Source organism: Vidua chalybeata, chromosome 3 (genome assembly GCF_026979565.1).
Source record: "Vidua chalybeata isolate OUT-0048 chromosome 3, bVidCha1 merged haplotype, whole genome shotgun sequence".
NCBI lineage: Eukaryota > Metazoa > Chordata > Aves > Passeriformes > Viduidae > Vidua > Vidua chalybeata.
The window spans coordinates 8,160,859-8,177,618 of record NC_071532.1 but is presented as its reverse complement, the minus strand read 5'-3'; the positions used below and the strand labels follow the sequence as shown (position 1 = coordinate 8,177,618).

The 16,760-nt window shown below is 42.4% G+C and overlaps 1 protein-coding gene across 2 annotated transcripts in view; it reads left to right on the top strand.

The window, feature by feature from the left end:
• Positions 1–27: 27 nt before the first annotated feature.
• The window catches only part of ISM1 (isthmin 1), a 40,629-nt gene continuing 23,896 nt past the window's right edge, over positions 28–16,760 (top strand). The window contains exon 1 of one of the 2 annotated variants that reach the window (XM_053939155.1): positions 28–171. In XM_053939155.1, the coding sequence (XP_053795130.1) occupies positions 43–171 (129 nt within the window). In that variant the 5' untranslated portion in view covers positions 28–42. The remainder of the gene's footprint in view (positions 172–16,760) is intronic. The other variant, XM_053939154.1, reaches the window with a different exon arrangement.

The window sequence follows — 16,760 nt, the reverse complement described above, 5'->3', positions numbered from 1 at the left end:
CCGCCGCCGCCGCGGGGCCCTAAAGCCGCCCGGCTCAAGAGGATGGTGCGGCTGGCGGCCGAGCTGCTGCTGCTGCTGGGGCTGCTCCTGCTCACCTTGCACATCACCGTGCTGCGCGGCGGCGGGGAGCCCCACGCCCCCACAGGTGCCGGCAACCACAGCCAGCGGCAGGTGAGTGCCGCCCCGCCTCCCCCACCACCCTCCCGCGTCCCCCGGAGCCGTCGGGGGCGGCCGGGCAGCGCGGGGCTGGCCGAGCTGACGGGAACCGGCGCCGTGCACCTGCCCCGTCTGCCTTCCCCTCCTCCTTCTCACGCCGCCCGCGCCCGTCGCGATCCCGAGGGCTCCCCCGCCCGAGGGCTTTCCCCGGGCGCTTACGGGGTGTCCCTCGCCCTCCTTGGCTTTACGCTGTCGGGGGCAGCGGTGGCAAAGGCAGAGCTGCTCCGGCGCCGCGGTTCGATGCCTTGCGGGAGGCGTCGGGGCGGCTCCCACGCGTGTTCCCGCAGCGGACGACGGCCAGCACATCTGAGGAGCCTGTGGGGCAGGCAAGGGATGGAAGCAGCCGTGTCAGGCTCGGCATGTCCCACCCAGGGCATCCCTTCTTGGGGGCACAGGGTGAGAGGGGAACAGATAGGTGTATGGTCTCAGGAAATACTGGAAATAAGTGTATGGCTTTCCTTGGAAAGCATCAAGAGACAGTCCTGAAACAGGCAAGCAACTTAGGGTCATAAGTGCTTGTGATGTGAAGGACAGCGCTTGTGACCCAGCTAGCCCATTCCAGTCTTTTGAAAGACTTCTCCCATGAAACTCCACTGTGTATTATGTCCGGCAGAGGTGAAGGACTTTTTTTTGTTCTTTTTCGGTATTTTTGCAGGTCGTTCTTTTTATTCAGTATCATATGCTGCCATTTATTTATAATACTTAGAGACAGTGATCAAAGCTGCAGAATCACCAACATCTGCAGGCAAAGCTTGTAAATCTCTGGTCAGTTGCATGTGCCCTGGCCAAATCTCTTCTCCTCCATCCAAGTGGTAAAATAAAATCAACTACCAAGTCATGTGATAAACTGACCAAAAAATGTCATAATTATTATCACCATAAATTTATGTAAACCATCCATCATCTAGGTAAGAATCATAGCACCAGCAGAGTATAAAAGCCTTGGAAAAGTAAGGAGAGTGCAGGCTGTGCTGGTCACTGTACGCATGGGATCCCCAGCTGGTGGTCCACAAAATGAACCCACTAGCCACGGGAGGGAAGGCAGAGCTGCAGGCTCAGCATCCCAGTCAGCCTGAAGTCAGGTCCCCCTAACTCAGAAAAACCTCCTGCTGAACTTGGTGGGAGTCCTGCTTAGGCGTGCTGAGCCGCGCACTGCGGGTAAGGCCCCACCATGCTGTCGCTGCAGTTTTATCACCAGCTTGACATTCCAGGATGTTTGTTTTTAATATCTGCAAGATTTCTGGTAATAATGTTTTATAAATGATGCTTTCTTTTCTCCTGGGCACAGGGAATGCCTTTTTAAATGATGTTCCTTGGAAAAGTAAATTTGGAGAGGTTTTTTATGAGGTGTTTGCTATCATTAGAATAACCCTGAATTTGCCTTTTCTTGACAGGCTTGTAACATAATGAGAGAAACATCTGGGCAAGTGGGAACTCTGGGTGATGCCATTTCCCTGAGGAGCTCCTTTTAGAGCACTGTTGTAAGGTTAGGGTGAAACGAGGAAAATCATCTTCAGATAATTATCCTGGATTATTATCATTGTAGTTGGCTGTCTCAGGAAAACCTGTAGATTGTTGACTTCAAAAATTTTTTCTGTTCAGTGATGTTTTACAGATTACCTTAATAAACTCTGTGCCTTTAAGCACCGTGATAGCTTTCGCAGTTCATATTTTCATAATGTTTTGCCATTTGTAAAATTGAAATTCTTATATACTCCCAACTCCATTGATTCTGCAGTTATGTATTTGAGAGACAACGTCTGTACAAAACATTACGGGGGGAAAGGATATTGATTAGAGCAATTGGTTAAACAGATGGAAGTCTATCAATTTTCTGGTTTTGTAACTTCCAGGGATTCTATTGCTAGCTGGATTCTATTGCTTTAGAAAGTTGCACTTAAACAGGCAGATTCTTCCATTCAGAGCATCACAATATAAATCTCAATGAGAAGTTTGCACTGGGATCTTCTGATTTTGGCAGGTTTTGGGCTGTATCATGGCACATGCTGAAGTAAATGCAAAAATCCTAGTGCACTGCACTCACAGGGAGAGATCAGTGTGGGAAAGGAAACTGCACAAAGTCAGACTTTTTGATATAAGCACTTAGACAACCCTCAGGGTTTTTCTGTCCTGGTACATCTGTGGAGAGGAGTGATTGTGAGAAGTGAGTAGATCGGTGTTGCATTTGATGAAATTTCACTTGAAGAAGTGTGGCAGAACCAGGAAAGAGTAATCTTTGCAACAACTGTTTATTAGATGTCTTTCGACATGGCAAATTTGTATCAAAAGTCCCTGGCAATTATCAAATAGAGGACGTGGTGTATTAGGACTTAGGCAGTCTGTTTGCACAAATGAGGTAGTCAGAATTGGGCCCTTTTTACATGAAATGAATTCAGGAAGAATCCTTAGTAATCTTAAAATATTATTGGAGACTTAAATAGTCTAAAATACTTGTAAGCATTTGAAGTCTGATTCAGTAAGAGAGGAAGAGCTTCTCTTTTTCCCACCCCTTGGTCCTTCAAATGAAGGAAGGATTTTGTAGGATAGTTTTTGTTTTCTTTTTGTCTTTCAGTTGGAAGGGTGGAAGAAAACAATTGGTCACGGCAGCTGTAACAGTGATACAACCACTCTGCTACTGACCCCTAGCTCTTACCTGATTGGCACAAAACTCTCTCCTTTGCTTCTCCTGCTTTGGTTGCTAACCCTTAGGTTCAATCCCATTTCCCTGTTCTGTCCTTTCCTAGTGCCAGCTGCCCACAAAAAATTAATTGGACTGAGAGATGAAAGAAATATAGAAAAAAAAACCTCTTCCACCCTAAAATTAAGCAAGTTATTTTTCCTTCCTCTTTTTTCCCTTTGGTGCCCTTCTCCATGCTGTGTGTGTCTCCAGAGATTCCAGATGTCTGGGATTGTCTTGTGCTGCTGTGACTGGCTGTGAAGGAGAAGCAGTGAGGAGAAAATCCTGATGTACTCCTGAGGTCCTCTTTGGGATGGGTGAGGTACAAGCACAGGCTCCCTTGGTTCACTGCTGCAGTGATGGTTGCTGGACCTCCACGTGGCTGCAGTTTCATGCTGCTGTTAGAACTGGGTTGTGGCAGGGCAAATGAGCACAAAATGGGAAACCCACATTGGAGCTGTGAAATAGCTCACAGTTTTGAGTTATGAGAGGGAATCAGCCTTGTGTTTCTCAGTCAGATTTTATTCCCTTCCTTCCATCTCTTCTGACAGGAAAAAAAAAATGGAGAACTGGGGAGGGGGGAGATCTTTTTCTGCTGAGAATTCAACTAGGTCTAATTTAATTATCATCCAGAAGCTGTTCTGGAGCATATTTATGAAATAAAGAAGTACAAACTTTCTTTTCTGAAGAAGAGCAAATGAAGCTATATTAAGAGATGGAAAAAAGCAGCTTGGGTATGTTTTTATCTTTTTACATAGTTCTAAAACCAAAGGAAGGCTTGGACATAAATTTTGGAAGACATTTTTAATACTTTATGATGCTCTAAAATCTGTGCTTTCATTCTGAGAGAAAATATTTCATCGTGAAGTTTATCCCCTTCACTTCTAATTTTTCCATAGCAGGCCTTGCACACCAAGAATAACAGTGTTCCCATACCAAAAAAAATGACCTTGTAAAATGCAGTAACAGAGCCACCAACAATATATGCCATAGCACATGAAGTCAGATTCTCCACTGCGATACTTGCACCAGTATTACATTAGCCTGAAACTCAGTAGTTGTGCCTAAAACTGGAGCCGTGTAAGAAAACATAATTTGAAAAGCAGCACAATGCTGTAAACAGATTTTTTTTTCCCTTTTAATCACTCTGCTCCTGCCCTTGTCCCTGTCTTCAATAAGCGTGCAAGCAATTACGCCATGTTGGAAATGCTCTCTGAGCCCTACCAGAAAAAACATTCTGCTGCTTATAAATGGTTGCACAGGAGTCGCTCTCCAAGCTGCGGGAGTAGCCCTTTACAGGGCCGAGCTCATAATTTTCTCCCAAGATCCCCAGTTCAATGCCATGAGTAGTTTAGCAATGGTGTGCTGTCTGCTACCTTTGCTGGGGTACATTTCAGTGTTTTCAGGGCTTGTGTGTTCTTGCTGACCGTTGTACTGCATTCAGGCAATTTGTAAAACTATCTCCAGTCAGATAAAGTGGCATATTTCAGCTTTCTGGCTTCCTCAGTTAAGTAGGACTCAAGCTGTTTACTTTGGGAGTGTTTTAGACTTGGTTTTTTTGAAGCTAATTTGAGCTCTGGAGCTTTACATTTGGTTTGCTCTATTAGGAACTGATCATCTAAGTAATCTTTGAAAACCTGTCGATTCCACATTCTGCCTTCTTGTTTTCCAGACTGCCTTTAGAGTGTATAAGGTGCCAGTAGTGGATGTACATCGTATATTTACTATGAACCCTAAATCCTTCTCTGCCTTAAGAGACATTTATACATTTTATAAATATACATATATATTTATACATTTATACATTAATAGCTTTCAGAGCAGGTGGCTTGCGAATTGGCCAGGCTGATTCTCTGTAACCCAGAATCTCTTTTGGTGAGTTCCTCATTGCAGGGGATGCTGTTTTGTGCTTTTTGGCAGTGACACTGAAACCTACCTGTTCTCAGCTTTTCTGTGTAGATTCTTAACTAAGGCTCACCCTTTGGCATATGTACCTCCAGCTATGTACTAAGATTTAGCAGTGGCTTAGACCATGTGCAGTTCATTCTCTCATCTCCCAGGGGAGGGAACTGTGTGTGCTCTTTAGTGGTTTTGCTGTTGGGCTGTGGCTTGTTCCAGGATCCAGGGGGAAGGAAGGGTGATTAGCTTTACGTGTGCTGCTGCTGCATGCATGGAAGCAAAGGATAAAATGGGAAACAAGGGTGAAGGACTGAGGTTGCTGCACTGAGCAGAGGACCATTTTCTGGGATCCACTGCTCCCAGGAGACATTCTTTCTCCTTTCAAATCCAGCTCCCAGAAATCTCCAGAAAGCATTAATTAAATTTCCGTTCATACCTATAACTTTGATTAATTTCATAGCAAACTAAAGTATCCTTGGTGGGAAAGTGCTACACCTTCAGGGTAGGATGTGGCAAGATTTTCAGCATCTTAGACTACTGCAATAATTCAGAACAGGTATCCAAGAATATTTTAGTTATGCCTGCAAGGAACAATATTAGGCAGGTGTGAATGTAACTTCCTGAGTTAAATTTTACCAAGATGTTTGGATGAGGCATCTTTTGCTAAATATCTCTTAAGCTCAACAGCTAACAGTCACTGTACTGCTTATCTTGGATCATCACTGATAAATACCTGGCATTAAATCACAAGGTGCCTCTCTATTTTGTCTCTGTAACTATAGATCAGAGCAGTTTTTTCTTAGTGCTTCATACTGAAGGATCTGGAGCCAAACACAGAACACAGTGACTACTACAGGGAGAGGTCCAGTGACATTCCTCGTTTTGCCTTTCTCTTCTCTCAGTTGATCCTTACTGTGCTCTGAGGCTGTGTGTGAGGGCAAAGGGGTTAAAGGGAAACCTGCTACCAGGGGCTTGAGCCCTGTGGCTGAACAGAAGACTCATGGCAATGCAAGGAGTGGTAGGTTTGAAACTGCCTCCTAGGCCAGTCTAGAGCTGTAGTGATTGCCCTTGGTGAGAGTGGAGAGGCCAGGTGTAGGTACAGAGATTCTGGATGGAGCTGTATTGGTACTTTCCACTTTGTTTCATCTAACATGGACAACCAGCACTAGTTCTGGAGTAGCTTTTATTTTTAACTCTTGTTGGTTGTGTAGAGAAGTTTGTTCTACACAGGAAGAACACAATTGGTCACGGCAGCTATAACAGTGATACAACCACTCTGCTACTGACCCCTTGCTCTTAACTGATTGGTATAAAACTCTCTACTTTGCTTCTCCTGCTTTGGTTGCCAACCAGTTCAGTCCCATTTCCCTGTTCTGTCCTTTTCTAGTGCCAGCTGCCCACAAAAAGAGGAGGCCTAGAGCTGCAGCTCTGCTGGTGGCCTCAACAATTTCTTCATCATCGTGCTATGTGGTGCTGGTCAGTGTGTACTCCCCTGTGGTTTGTAACATCACTGTTATGACCTTCAGGTAGGTAACAAAGCCCCAGTACTTGGAGGTTCAGCACAGTGAGCTGTTTGACACCTTGCTGTGCTGTGGAATTCCTTTGCTGATGAGACATCTATTTAACCAGTACAGGTTATGTTGGATGTAAATTGGGAACTGTGGTTTGAATTCAGCATTGTTCTTTTGTCTCTGCTCATATCTACAACATCTCTGTATCAGTAATCAATGCTGAATTTGTTCCAAAATGGTGGAAAACTCCTTCAAAGAAAACAATGAAAGAATTTTCGATAAGGTGGAAATGCCGGCTGTATTATGTCACAGCATCTGAGAACTTCATAGAAAGAGAAGTCCAGCAGGCAGTAGTATTGATAATGATGCAGACAATGCAGGCTTGGCCTGACAACATAATGTGTATGTTTGAAAACTTTCTGAAATCATATGTGATAGAGATGACTTCTGAAAATCCAGTCATTGCTAGGTATTCCAGTGGGAAGAAAAAATCAGTTTGCAAATCTCTTATGTTTTCTAAGATGCACTGATTTGTGAACATTCATGCTTAAGAATTTTTCCTTTGTTTTCCTTTATTATGTAAAAGTGCACAGAGTGCAAGTAATGCTAGGAAATTATTTTGCCACTCTTCTCTTATGCTTACATTCTTCTGCATTACTTTAAAATCTTGAAATACATTCATATTTTGAATATATAGATAGACAATTGAGATGTTTCTTTACACAAACGTAAACCTAAAAAATTGAAGCCATGTAATTTTGCTCAGTTCTTGCATCCTGATTTAGCCACTTTGGCAGGTTTAACTGTCGGTGTTGGTTGCTTTATGCTCTTCTGGGTGTTTTGCCAGTGTTCCTTGCAAACAGATGTGGTGGTACCCAGTTGAGCCTCGTTGTTCTCTTCACAGTGTTGGTTAGTGCTTATTTGGTCCTTTTGTTAAGATTCTTACCTTGCTGTCTGCTTTAAGACTACACTACATAAAAGCCCTTTGAACTGACTGAATAATGTTCAGTTATCAGAAAGGTGACTTTTTAAAGGTATTATTTTTCAGTGGTGTCTTTTTTTCCCCTTATTTTACTTCAAATGTCAACCCAAGCTTATGGAGGTTGAGGTTTTCCAGTACTGTGGTGTAGCTTGTGAGCAATGTGCAGTCTCCAGCCTGAATAGAGACACTGTCAGGAATGAATAATAAAGTGTAACTTTAAAGTGAAAAATACAAAGTGCTTCAGTAAAAGGCAGAAGGAAGCGCTCAATGATGCAGTGGTTACTGTTGCACTTTAAGGCCATTGTGCCTATTTTACAAGTTTTAAAGACAGTAAATGCCAGGCTAAATTCATAGTCCAAAGCATAGAGATGAATAACATTTCCAAGAAACAGCGTAGTGAGCTCACTGGTACATCAGCAAGAAGAGAATATTTCCAGTGTTTGTATTTCCATGAACTTTCGATTTGAAATACCAGAAAAAGAAAGAAAACAAAGTGAAATGTAACTTATTATTGTAATAAGGGATGGCTCACCACAGTGGTCACTTCTGTGGCACCAGAATGCTTGGTTAGAGGAGCTGGTGTGGGCGTTACTGGTAAGCAGTTCCTTTATCCTTTTGTCCTTGTTTTTCAAGTGCTTAGAGAACTCATAGACATGGGTCATATCTTTTTTATTCCTCTCTTCTAGCAGTCTAGCCGGACAAAAGCAGGTCTGGAGTTGTTCATCTCTAAGCCTTTAATGTAGGGAAGTGCTCCTGAAGATGAGAGAGAAAAATCAGGGATGAAATCTTTCTCTCACACTCTTGGTGGAGTCAGTGCACATTGAAAGGCAGGAGGAGTTCAAAAATCCCTTGGCTTTTATGCTTCTGTGCTAGATCTGCATTCTCAGTGTGTTTAAATTGACCTTGTTCCACTAACTTCCACAAAGCAAGACAAGTCAATGATTTGTGTCAGCTGCAGAGCCAAGATCCTCTTGAATATGAGTCTTTCAAAGCTCAGTTTTTCCACAGAACTGATAAGCACATAGCACATGTCATCAGGACCTCCATCCATAAAGATGAGCTGGGCCTTGGTGTGTAGCTTTCTTCATATTGCATGAATTACTTTCCATCTCTTATGTTTCTTTGCACTGAAAAATCCAGGTGTTTGTTCCACAGCAGTTCTTCTTCCTTGGGATGACTGGAAGATTAACATTTCCTCTTTGCCAGCATGGTTGTTGAGATCAGTTCTCATGACAAAACCAGTGAGTTCTCTGTAAGTATCTATAAAAGCCAAATAGTGCCCCATCTGTTTCTACCACTGGAGCCACTCTAAGAAAAGTGGATTCCTCCTCTTCTAAGGAGCTGTCACTGGATCCATGTCGTCCATGGGACAGGTTTAACTTCCTGAATACTCCTTTCAGGCATTTGCCTTGGCATTCTCATTGAGTTGGGGACTCAGGTACTGAGATTGGGCACTCAGTCAAAACACCTCCTCGAACAGAGGAATACCCAGGAACGGTGAGCAGGAGGTGAAGTCCTTGCACTGAAAGAGATGTGCTGCAGGCTGTGATGGAAGGACGTAACAGCAGAGAAACTGTAACAGAAATAACAGGGAAGAGGACCTAGTGATAAGACAATTATTTTTTTTAAGCTAGTGCTTCAAAAATTAGTTACACAGCTTTGGTATCTTTACTGCCTCAAAAGTAACCCAGCAGCAGCAGTTTTTGCCAGAAGAAACCATCATTACTCCACTGGAAGCAGCTGCTGAAGTTTATCAAGATAAAACATAAATTTGCTTAGTTTTGCCTGCTATATGCATCAGTGCAGGATTTTAAAATAAGTGTGAGATTGGTCTCGATATAACACTAGTAACCAGATATCTACTAATGTCTATTTGCACAAGCTACCCAAAGAAACAAAAATTATTAATAGTTTAAAACAGAATATTAAAACCATAGCTGTCTAGCATAGATTCTGTAACACCCCACTATACTTTCCTCCTGCATCATGTAAATTGTTTATGCACTATTTAATTTCATAGCCAGAATTTGATATAGGAATTGATTAGGAAGATGAGAGCAATAAAACTGTTGCTATCTTTAATGCCTGCTGACACAACTCTTATCTGAAAGTACCTCTGGAAGTTACCTCAGTAATCAGACTGGAGTTGTTTAAGATGCAGTCTGTATATCAGCATTTTGTGCTCCTGATTTTAAGGTTCTCTGGACTGAAGAAGTCTGTAAAGACTCACTGCACAGAGCAGGCTGTAATAAAGCAGTTAATGATTCTTGTGACATGAATGCTGCCATTACAGTTTATTTGAATGACACTGGCATTCTGTCTTAAATATATAGCTTTTTATTAGTTGGTTGAGGTATTTTTTTTTGAAACCAACTCAATATCAGGCATGGGTATGCATCTTGGCTAAACTATAACCTAGGCAGTCCATGCCTTTTGCCCTGTGAAGTGCCCGGAGTTTTTCAAAGCATGTAACCACAGTGATATTTTTATAAAGGAATGTTCACCTCATGGGATTTTTTTAAGGTGTTCTATTTTTTTTCTAAGTTACAGCTTCACTTTATTGTACATGATGTCCAATAAAAAAGATATATGTCTGTGATTGGACTTTGAAAAAGGGCCATGGTGCCTATTCCATTTAAAGGGAATGAAGTCAAGCAGTAAATTTGCTGATCGCCCTTTTCATATTGACTGTATCTTGGCCAGCAGTTGGTCTTTGATGTTGTAACAATAGAGCAAAGGCAGAGGAGGAGGAGGATTAGGACCTCCATAATATAAAAACAAGCCTGCATTCATCTTGATTTTTATAGAGCACAGTCCCTGTCTATTGGAGGTTTGCAGTATAAGCTTAATATTCTGCAGAAGAGTACGGCAACTTTAACATTTGCAGGTGGCTTACAATTCATCCATCATTACTCCTACCATCTCTTCTTAATTCAGTTTGTTTAGGCATTCAGCATTTGACTTTTTCTATCTTGTTATTCCTGTCTACAAGAGGAAAACAGATGTTTTTCAGGCAGGACAGAGCTTCTGGGGTATTGCTTTCCGCTTTGGGTGTTGATCATCGCATTATTTATGAAAGGCTCACTGCAGCTGGCCAATAGAGTATCTATTCCTCACCTTGTGCTTTAGAGTCCAGGCTTTTATTGGGAAAGAATGAGGGACTTGATGTGTGTGTATCTAACATTTGTGAATATATGTCTCAAACAGGACCCAGGGCAGCCACACTGCCTGTGACATCAGGTGTACCAAAAGAATAGTGAGAGAGGTTTCAGATGAGATGTTTAGCCTGGTAGAGACCTGGAGAATTTTTATGTGTATTGAAATGGTAGCAGCAATATCTATCAATCCAAACATGCAGGAGGAAAAGGGTTGTCCATTTCCTGAAAATGTTCAAGGTACCAAGATGTGCTAAGTGCTGGTGGGAGCAGATGGGCTTCAAAATGTGAGAAGAGCTTGGAAAGAGACAAATAATCCATAATGTGCCATTGCAGCCATGTGTGCAGCATAGCAAATGTGGAAGGCAGCATGAAGGGAGTGTTCTCAGGGATGTGATGGTGGCAGCAGCAATGAGCCTGCTGCAAGGGGATCCACATCAGAAGCCCAAAGGCAGCTCTTAGGAAACCATCTGGGGCTGGATCAGGTTAAATTGCTTTACTGCACCAAATTCCAGTGGCTCTTGCTTAAGGCATGATCCTGAAGTCCACTGACAAGGCAAAACACCGGGAAGCTTGTCTACCAGACTCCAAAGACACCTGTCCCAAGGAAGGGAAGGGGTGAGGGGAAGATGCCAATCCGTGATGCATTTGACAGTTCAGCACTTGATTTAGGTTTGGATCCTGTGCCTTCTAGGTGTTCAGATTAGACCAATGAGTCCAAACTCATGAACAAGTCACTGCTTGCCAGCTGAGCTGCAGTAGCTCCTTAGATGTCTTATTCCACCTTCATCCTGCACAAAATACAAGGTGACTTTATATTTTTTGTAACTCAGCACTGAGCAAACAAACCCTGCCCAAAACTCTCATAAGGGTGACAGCAGTCTGTCCTCAGACAAAGCACTCCGTGGTCACCAAACACATGGCTTGTCAGTGGGGAATCTGGTTTTTAGTTAACATCTACCATGATGGCCATTTTCTGCAGCAGATGTAACGAGGCAACATCTAGTGCAGAAAATGCACATCTTCTATTTCTGTGTTCAGTTCTGTATGTCCTACATAAAACCCAGATACAGTATTGTCTTGGTTGTTTCTGTTTTCCTCAGCTGCTGAAAGCAAACTCCATCAGGCTCAGCCAGTATAAGGTGAGAGTTCTGGCTAGTTAGAGACATCACGTAGTATTTAAAAGGGTTTGCCCTTGAGAGATCAATAGCTCTGAAAAAGCTGCTGAAATCCTTCAGTGGATGTGAATTTCATTCCTGCTCTTCTTTGATGTGGCATTCATGGCATTTTGAATAATGTAAATCAAAGCTGCCTTTCTCACCTACCCATCCCTTTTTCTTCTTCTGTCTCCTGCAAGAATTATTTTTTCATGTTCTTAGGAATACAGCTTTGGCTGTCTTAACATCAAGATAAACTCATTATTTGCATAACATCAGAGTAAGGGTCAGATTAATACCACCTCTCTGGTTTTTTTTTCTTCCTTTGTCCTAATCCTACAATAAAATACAAGAGGAGTATGCAGCTTAAATCATGTGTTTGCACACATATGGACTAAGTGGGGGAAAAGAGATGCCTGAAACGCACTGCTACCATTGATAAAAGGAGCAACAATTATATTGTTATATTGGGTTATAAATCCCATAATACTACCATGACAATTATTGCAGTTTGCTTGTGAGAGCTGTATGAGGAGAATATATATGTATTTGTCTCTTTAGCAGAGTTAAGTAGCTGGAAGTGAGTTCTGAGCCATAGCCTTCAGTGCCTCTGCCGGTTTTGCTTTGGGATCTCTCTTTGCATAGAGCTGTTCTCCCTCTCTGGATATGGCTTATCCACGAGGGTCCCATCTCTGTTCCTCACCAGAGTAGGTGAGGATACACAAAACTGAGCTTCTTGTCTTTACTCTCTTACCTTGCTGCTGTTTTGGGCTGCTGGGACTAATCTAAAGATGTTTTTTTGCCTGCTCCCCATACACTTTATTGTCAGTGGCATCTGGGTGGCTTCAGGCACATGCCAAGACTATAACAACTTCAAAAAATAAAGCCATTTATCCTAAAAATAGCTCAGAACTAACTAGTGATCGTGGGGTGGAAGGGAGACAGAAATGAAGATATTTTCATTTCACGTAAGTGTCAGATTCAAAAGCATCTGCCTTGTTCACTGCATGTATGGTATTCATTTCCTGTCTGCAGTCGATTGGAATGCCCCCCGAGTCGTTAGAAATTGAAAATCAAGTCATGCTTCTTTAATCAGCTCTAGGAAATAGCCCCGTCCCTAATTGTTCTAGGAAAATTTATATATACATGCATTGAATTCATGATACAAAAAGCTCGCGCTTCTCTCCAGGGCACATCCTTTCTCCCCTCCTAGACAGAGAAGGGTCTTCACCGTGTCCTGCCATGGTGTGCTGCCTATCAACTCACTTGCTCTTCTTCCCCATCATGTCACTGGAGGGAGGCCTTTCTCCTGTGAATCCACGTCCTCTGGTTTCTTGATCTGTCACTCAGGCAGCTCAGGGAGGTGGAAAGAGAGAGCATGATGTCCACTGTTGATGGCTTGATATGGAACCACAGCAAGTGTTGCCTCTGTGTGCAGATGCCATATATGCTAATTACTTGCAGTTGCTCCTGTATCAGTCTCCAAAGTTTTCTAAACAGAGAGGGTAAAGCTGTGCACTTGAAAGAGTATTTCCCTGCAGGAGCTGAGGTGCGTGGTCCTGAGGCAGCCGCTCAGATTTCTGCTGCTGTTTTGCTGTAAACTCCTGGGTGTAGTAACCCCTTCCAGCGAGTGCTGTTAGGCACATAGTTGGTGCACAGATATTGAAGGTGGACAAACACTGCCTTTCCTCTGCCTTCACCCTCTCACTTCCAGCCAAAGGAAAGTGAGTATTGGTGGGGAAGGCAGCTAAGGGAGAGGCACATAAATTCTCTCGCAGGCATTTGATGGTGTGTGTGTTTTGAGCACCAAGACTAAAGTGATTTGCTTTTTTTTCAGGCACAGAAGTAGCTTTGCCAGAAGCACAGGAAACATCATGTTTTTGGAATATAACACTTGTCTGCTTTCTTGCTTTCCCGTCATTAGCTTTTGCTTATGTGATGAAGTCATCATGTAACTTTTAGTCCACGGGGACTAAACACTTTCTAGTCTCTAAAAACATCTGCCAGTTAACACAGCCAGAGTCATAGACACTTTTGAAAGCATAGGGTGGATATTCAGTGGCATATGAGAGGGAGACATGGAGGCTGGGAATAGCTGTTTCTTGGAAACTAACAGCTGAAGGCAACTTTGGAAATTGAAAAGGCTTCAAGTAAGGTTACTCTTTTAGCGAGGGAGAGATAAAAACTTCACTTATTAAAGCTGGTTCACCTAGTGAAATCCTAGCCGTAGTGATTTAGTAGAATAAACTTGCAGAAGGACATGGTTTAAAACTCAGGAAAATAACTTGAGATGTATGTTTGTTCTCTTTAATTTACACTGATGTTTTGTGTGCTGACCTGCAAAGCCTGAAAAAAGGGTTGTGTACAAAAAGGATTAATATTCTGAATTTCCTTTGCAGTTTTGATTGCAGCTTAAGGCACCTTTTCCCATTCTGTTGGAACCTAATGTGTAAATTATGATGCAGATTTCAGATGATGGGTGAGATTAAACTAGTTTAATTAAATTTAGCAATGGTATAAGTAAATTCTATTTTAAAGCTTTATTTTACTACTGATTTTATGCAAGCCTTTAATAAGGCCTAAAAAGAATTAGAACTTTTAAAGAATTTGCATTTTGGCACCACAGGTTACTGGCATAGAATACTTGGGCTACTCTTCAGCTGTACCTTTGCCTGTTCAGCTGCACAGTCACTATGTCCTGTGTGGAGAGCTCAGCCAGGCAGTGATTACAGGGAAATCTTTAGAGTCATGAAGAATAACTAAATGTTTATCAGCAGCTTAGGCAACTAGAAGTAAAATTTGACACTGAGCATCTGTCAAAGCTGTACACAATTCAATTCTGTGTGCTTGGCTGTCCCCTGGATGGGTAAGCAGATATGCTGAAGAACAAAGCACCAGTGTTGTACTACATCAGAAAATTTGCTAAAAGCCCTCTGTTTTTTTCCAGCAGACACTGAGCTGCAATCACCACCAAGTTTCTATTATCAAAGTGTTTATACAAACTGGCAGTTCTTAACCTCCAAGCTGAACCATACTGTTTGTATTTTCCAGCTGAATGAAACATGAAATACAAGCAAACAACAGAGCATAAAAAATAGCTGTGATGTGAAATGTGTGTCCACAACATGTAGCAAAAGGTTGCCAGATCTGAGTATAATATGGTTGGTTTTCTCCTTAAGCTCAAAGTTAAAAACATTGTCTGCCACAACTATTCAGATGTGGACCCACTGTTTGCCAGGGCTGTGGAGGAGGCAGGAAGCTCGGTGAGCAAAACTCCCAAGCAGAATCTGAATGAAGGATGGACCAGAGCTTGGCAACTGCAAGTGAATAAACTGGCTCAGTAGGGGAAGAATGGTGTTAGAGCGACTCTGGCACTCAGGAGGTATCAGTTCACAAGGTCAAACAAGGCAACAGACTTTTCCTCCTCTGCAGAGGGTCCTGACGTAGTGTTAGCCACGTGCCTCAAAAGAGCTGTCTGGTACTTCCTAGATGTGAAGGGGCCCTGAACCCTACAGCCTGAGCATCTCTGCAGTCATAACACATGTCCTGGCTACACATTCAGTCATCAAGATTTTCTGTGTAGCCATGAGGGCTACACAGACAAGCTTATAGTGTCAAAACCCTAAAATTCAAAAGCTGTGATTCTGTGATAAATGTGCCCAAATGCTTTGAGATCCTGGTTCTGCTGTATGCAGCTCCTGAGAGCTATTTCAGCATACAGCAGACTACCAGCTGTGGTGGACTGGGTGTGTACTGGGGCACCCCAAGCACCTCACTTTACCACTGGCACCCAGCATCTGCAGAGAGCACTTCTTCAGCAGTGACTGTGGATTGATGTCTTGCCATGAACTTCTTACTTGCAGCGGGATTTGTGACTCCATCCTATTCTTCACAAAGACAAAATCTCTTCAAGAGCCATACAGGCCCTGAAGCTCACGTGTCCCAGAGCAGTACACTATGGGTGACTGGATTTAGTAATCCATGGCCACACAGTCACACAGGCAGATGTACTGCAAGTTAGAACTGCTTGCACTGTCATTTTACCAATTTTGCTGGAGAATTGGAGAATAATAGAAAACTATTAAAACAGACCATGATTAACAGAATTTTATTATTGTTATTGTTATTATTATATTACCAACTGTTATCAGTGATTCATCTTTTATTTGCACAATGTTTAAAGCAGATGCTCTATTTTGGACCTGCTTAGTGAAAACAATTGTGTACATACAAGCCAATGCCATCTGTTTTAAATTATTTATTAGCAGTGATTATCTAAAATGCAGTTTTTATTATTGGAACAATTAGTTTGTGCAGTTTTCTAAAGATAAGTAAGGTTTTTCACTTTACTGCTATATGTGAGTGAGTGGCAAGCTCATTTTAAGGAAAAATTAAAATGTCTTAGTAGTGGAGTGGTTGATGTAACACCCCTCTGGTCTCTGACTTCCTGTCTGACTGCCTGGACTGTATGTGGCATTAATCATAAAAGAAATCTTTCTCTGTGTATCTCTGATAATGTTTCTCAGCTGTTATACTCACTGCCTGCTCCTTTAACATGCCTGATAGGTCCTGTGCTGTTTATACTGATCGTAGATGAAAAACATAAATAAATTCCAGGAATTAGATCACCCAAGTTCATTGCATGTCTTGGATCTGTGGCGCTAAGAGTCTCATGTAGTATCCTGGTGTGTTACTCAGCCTCCCAAGACTGGCTTAAAGTGATCATTTAGCACGAACCTGAAAACCCACGACAGCCTTCAAAATGAAAACAATCTGTTTGGGCAGGTGGGAAATGAAACCAGTCCTAATGGCTATAATGGTTTTCTGTGAAGGCCTCAGGCCTCATGCCTCATTTTGTCTCTGATAGCAATATAGCATCTGTGAAGTTTCCTAATAAATAAAAGTCATTTGTTGCTGGTGGTTGAAGATGCTGTACAGGTGCATCATGAAAGTGCAGTGACAGACCCTTGGTTTTCAATTTAAGACGTCTTGTCAAGATCATTTTACAAGATATTTCAAAGGAGAATACAAGAAATAAGAAAACAATGTAGCTGCAGCAGGGATTTAGTAATAGATGCCCTTGCTCACTGGAAGCTATTAGAATATGAGTTGTATCAGTTTTCTAAAATCCTCTCAACTCCATAATTAGCAGTGCTTGCAAAT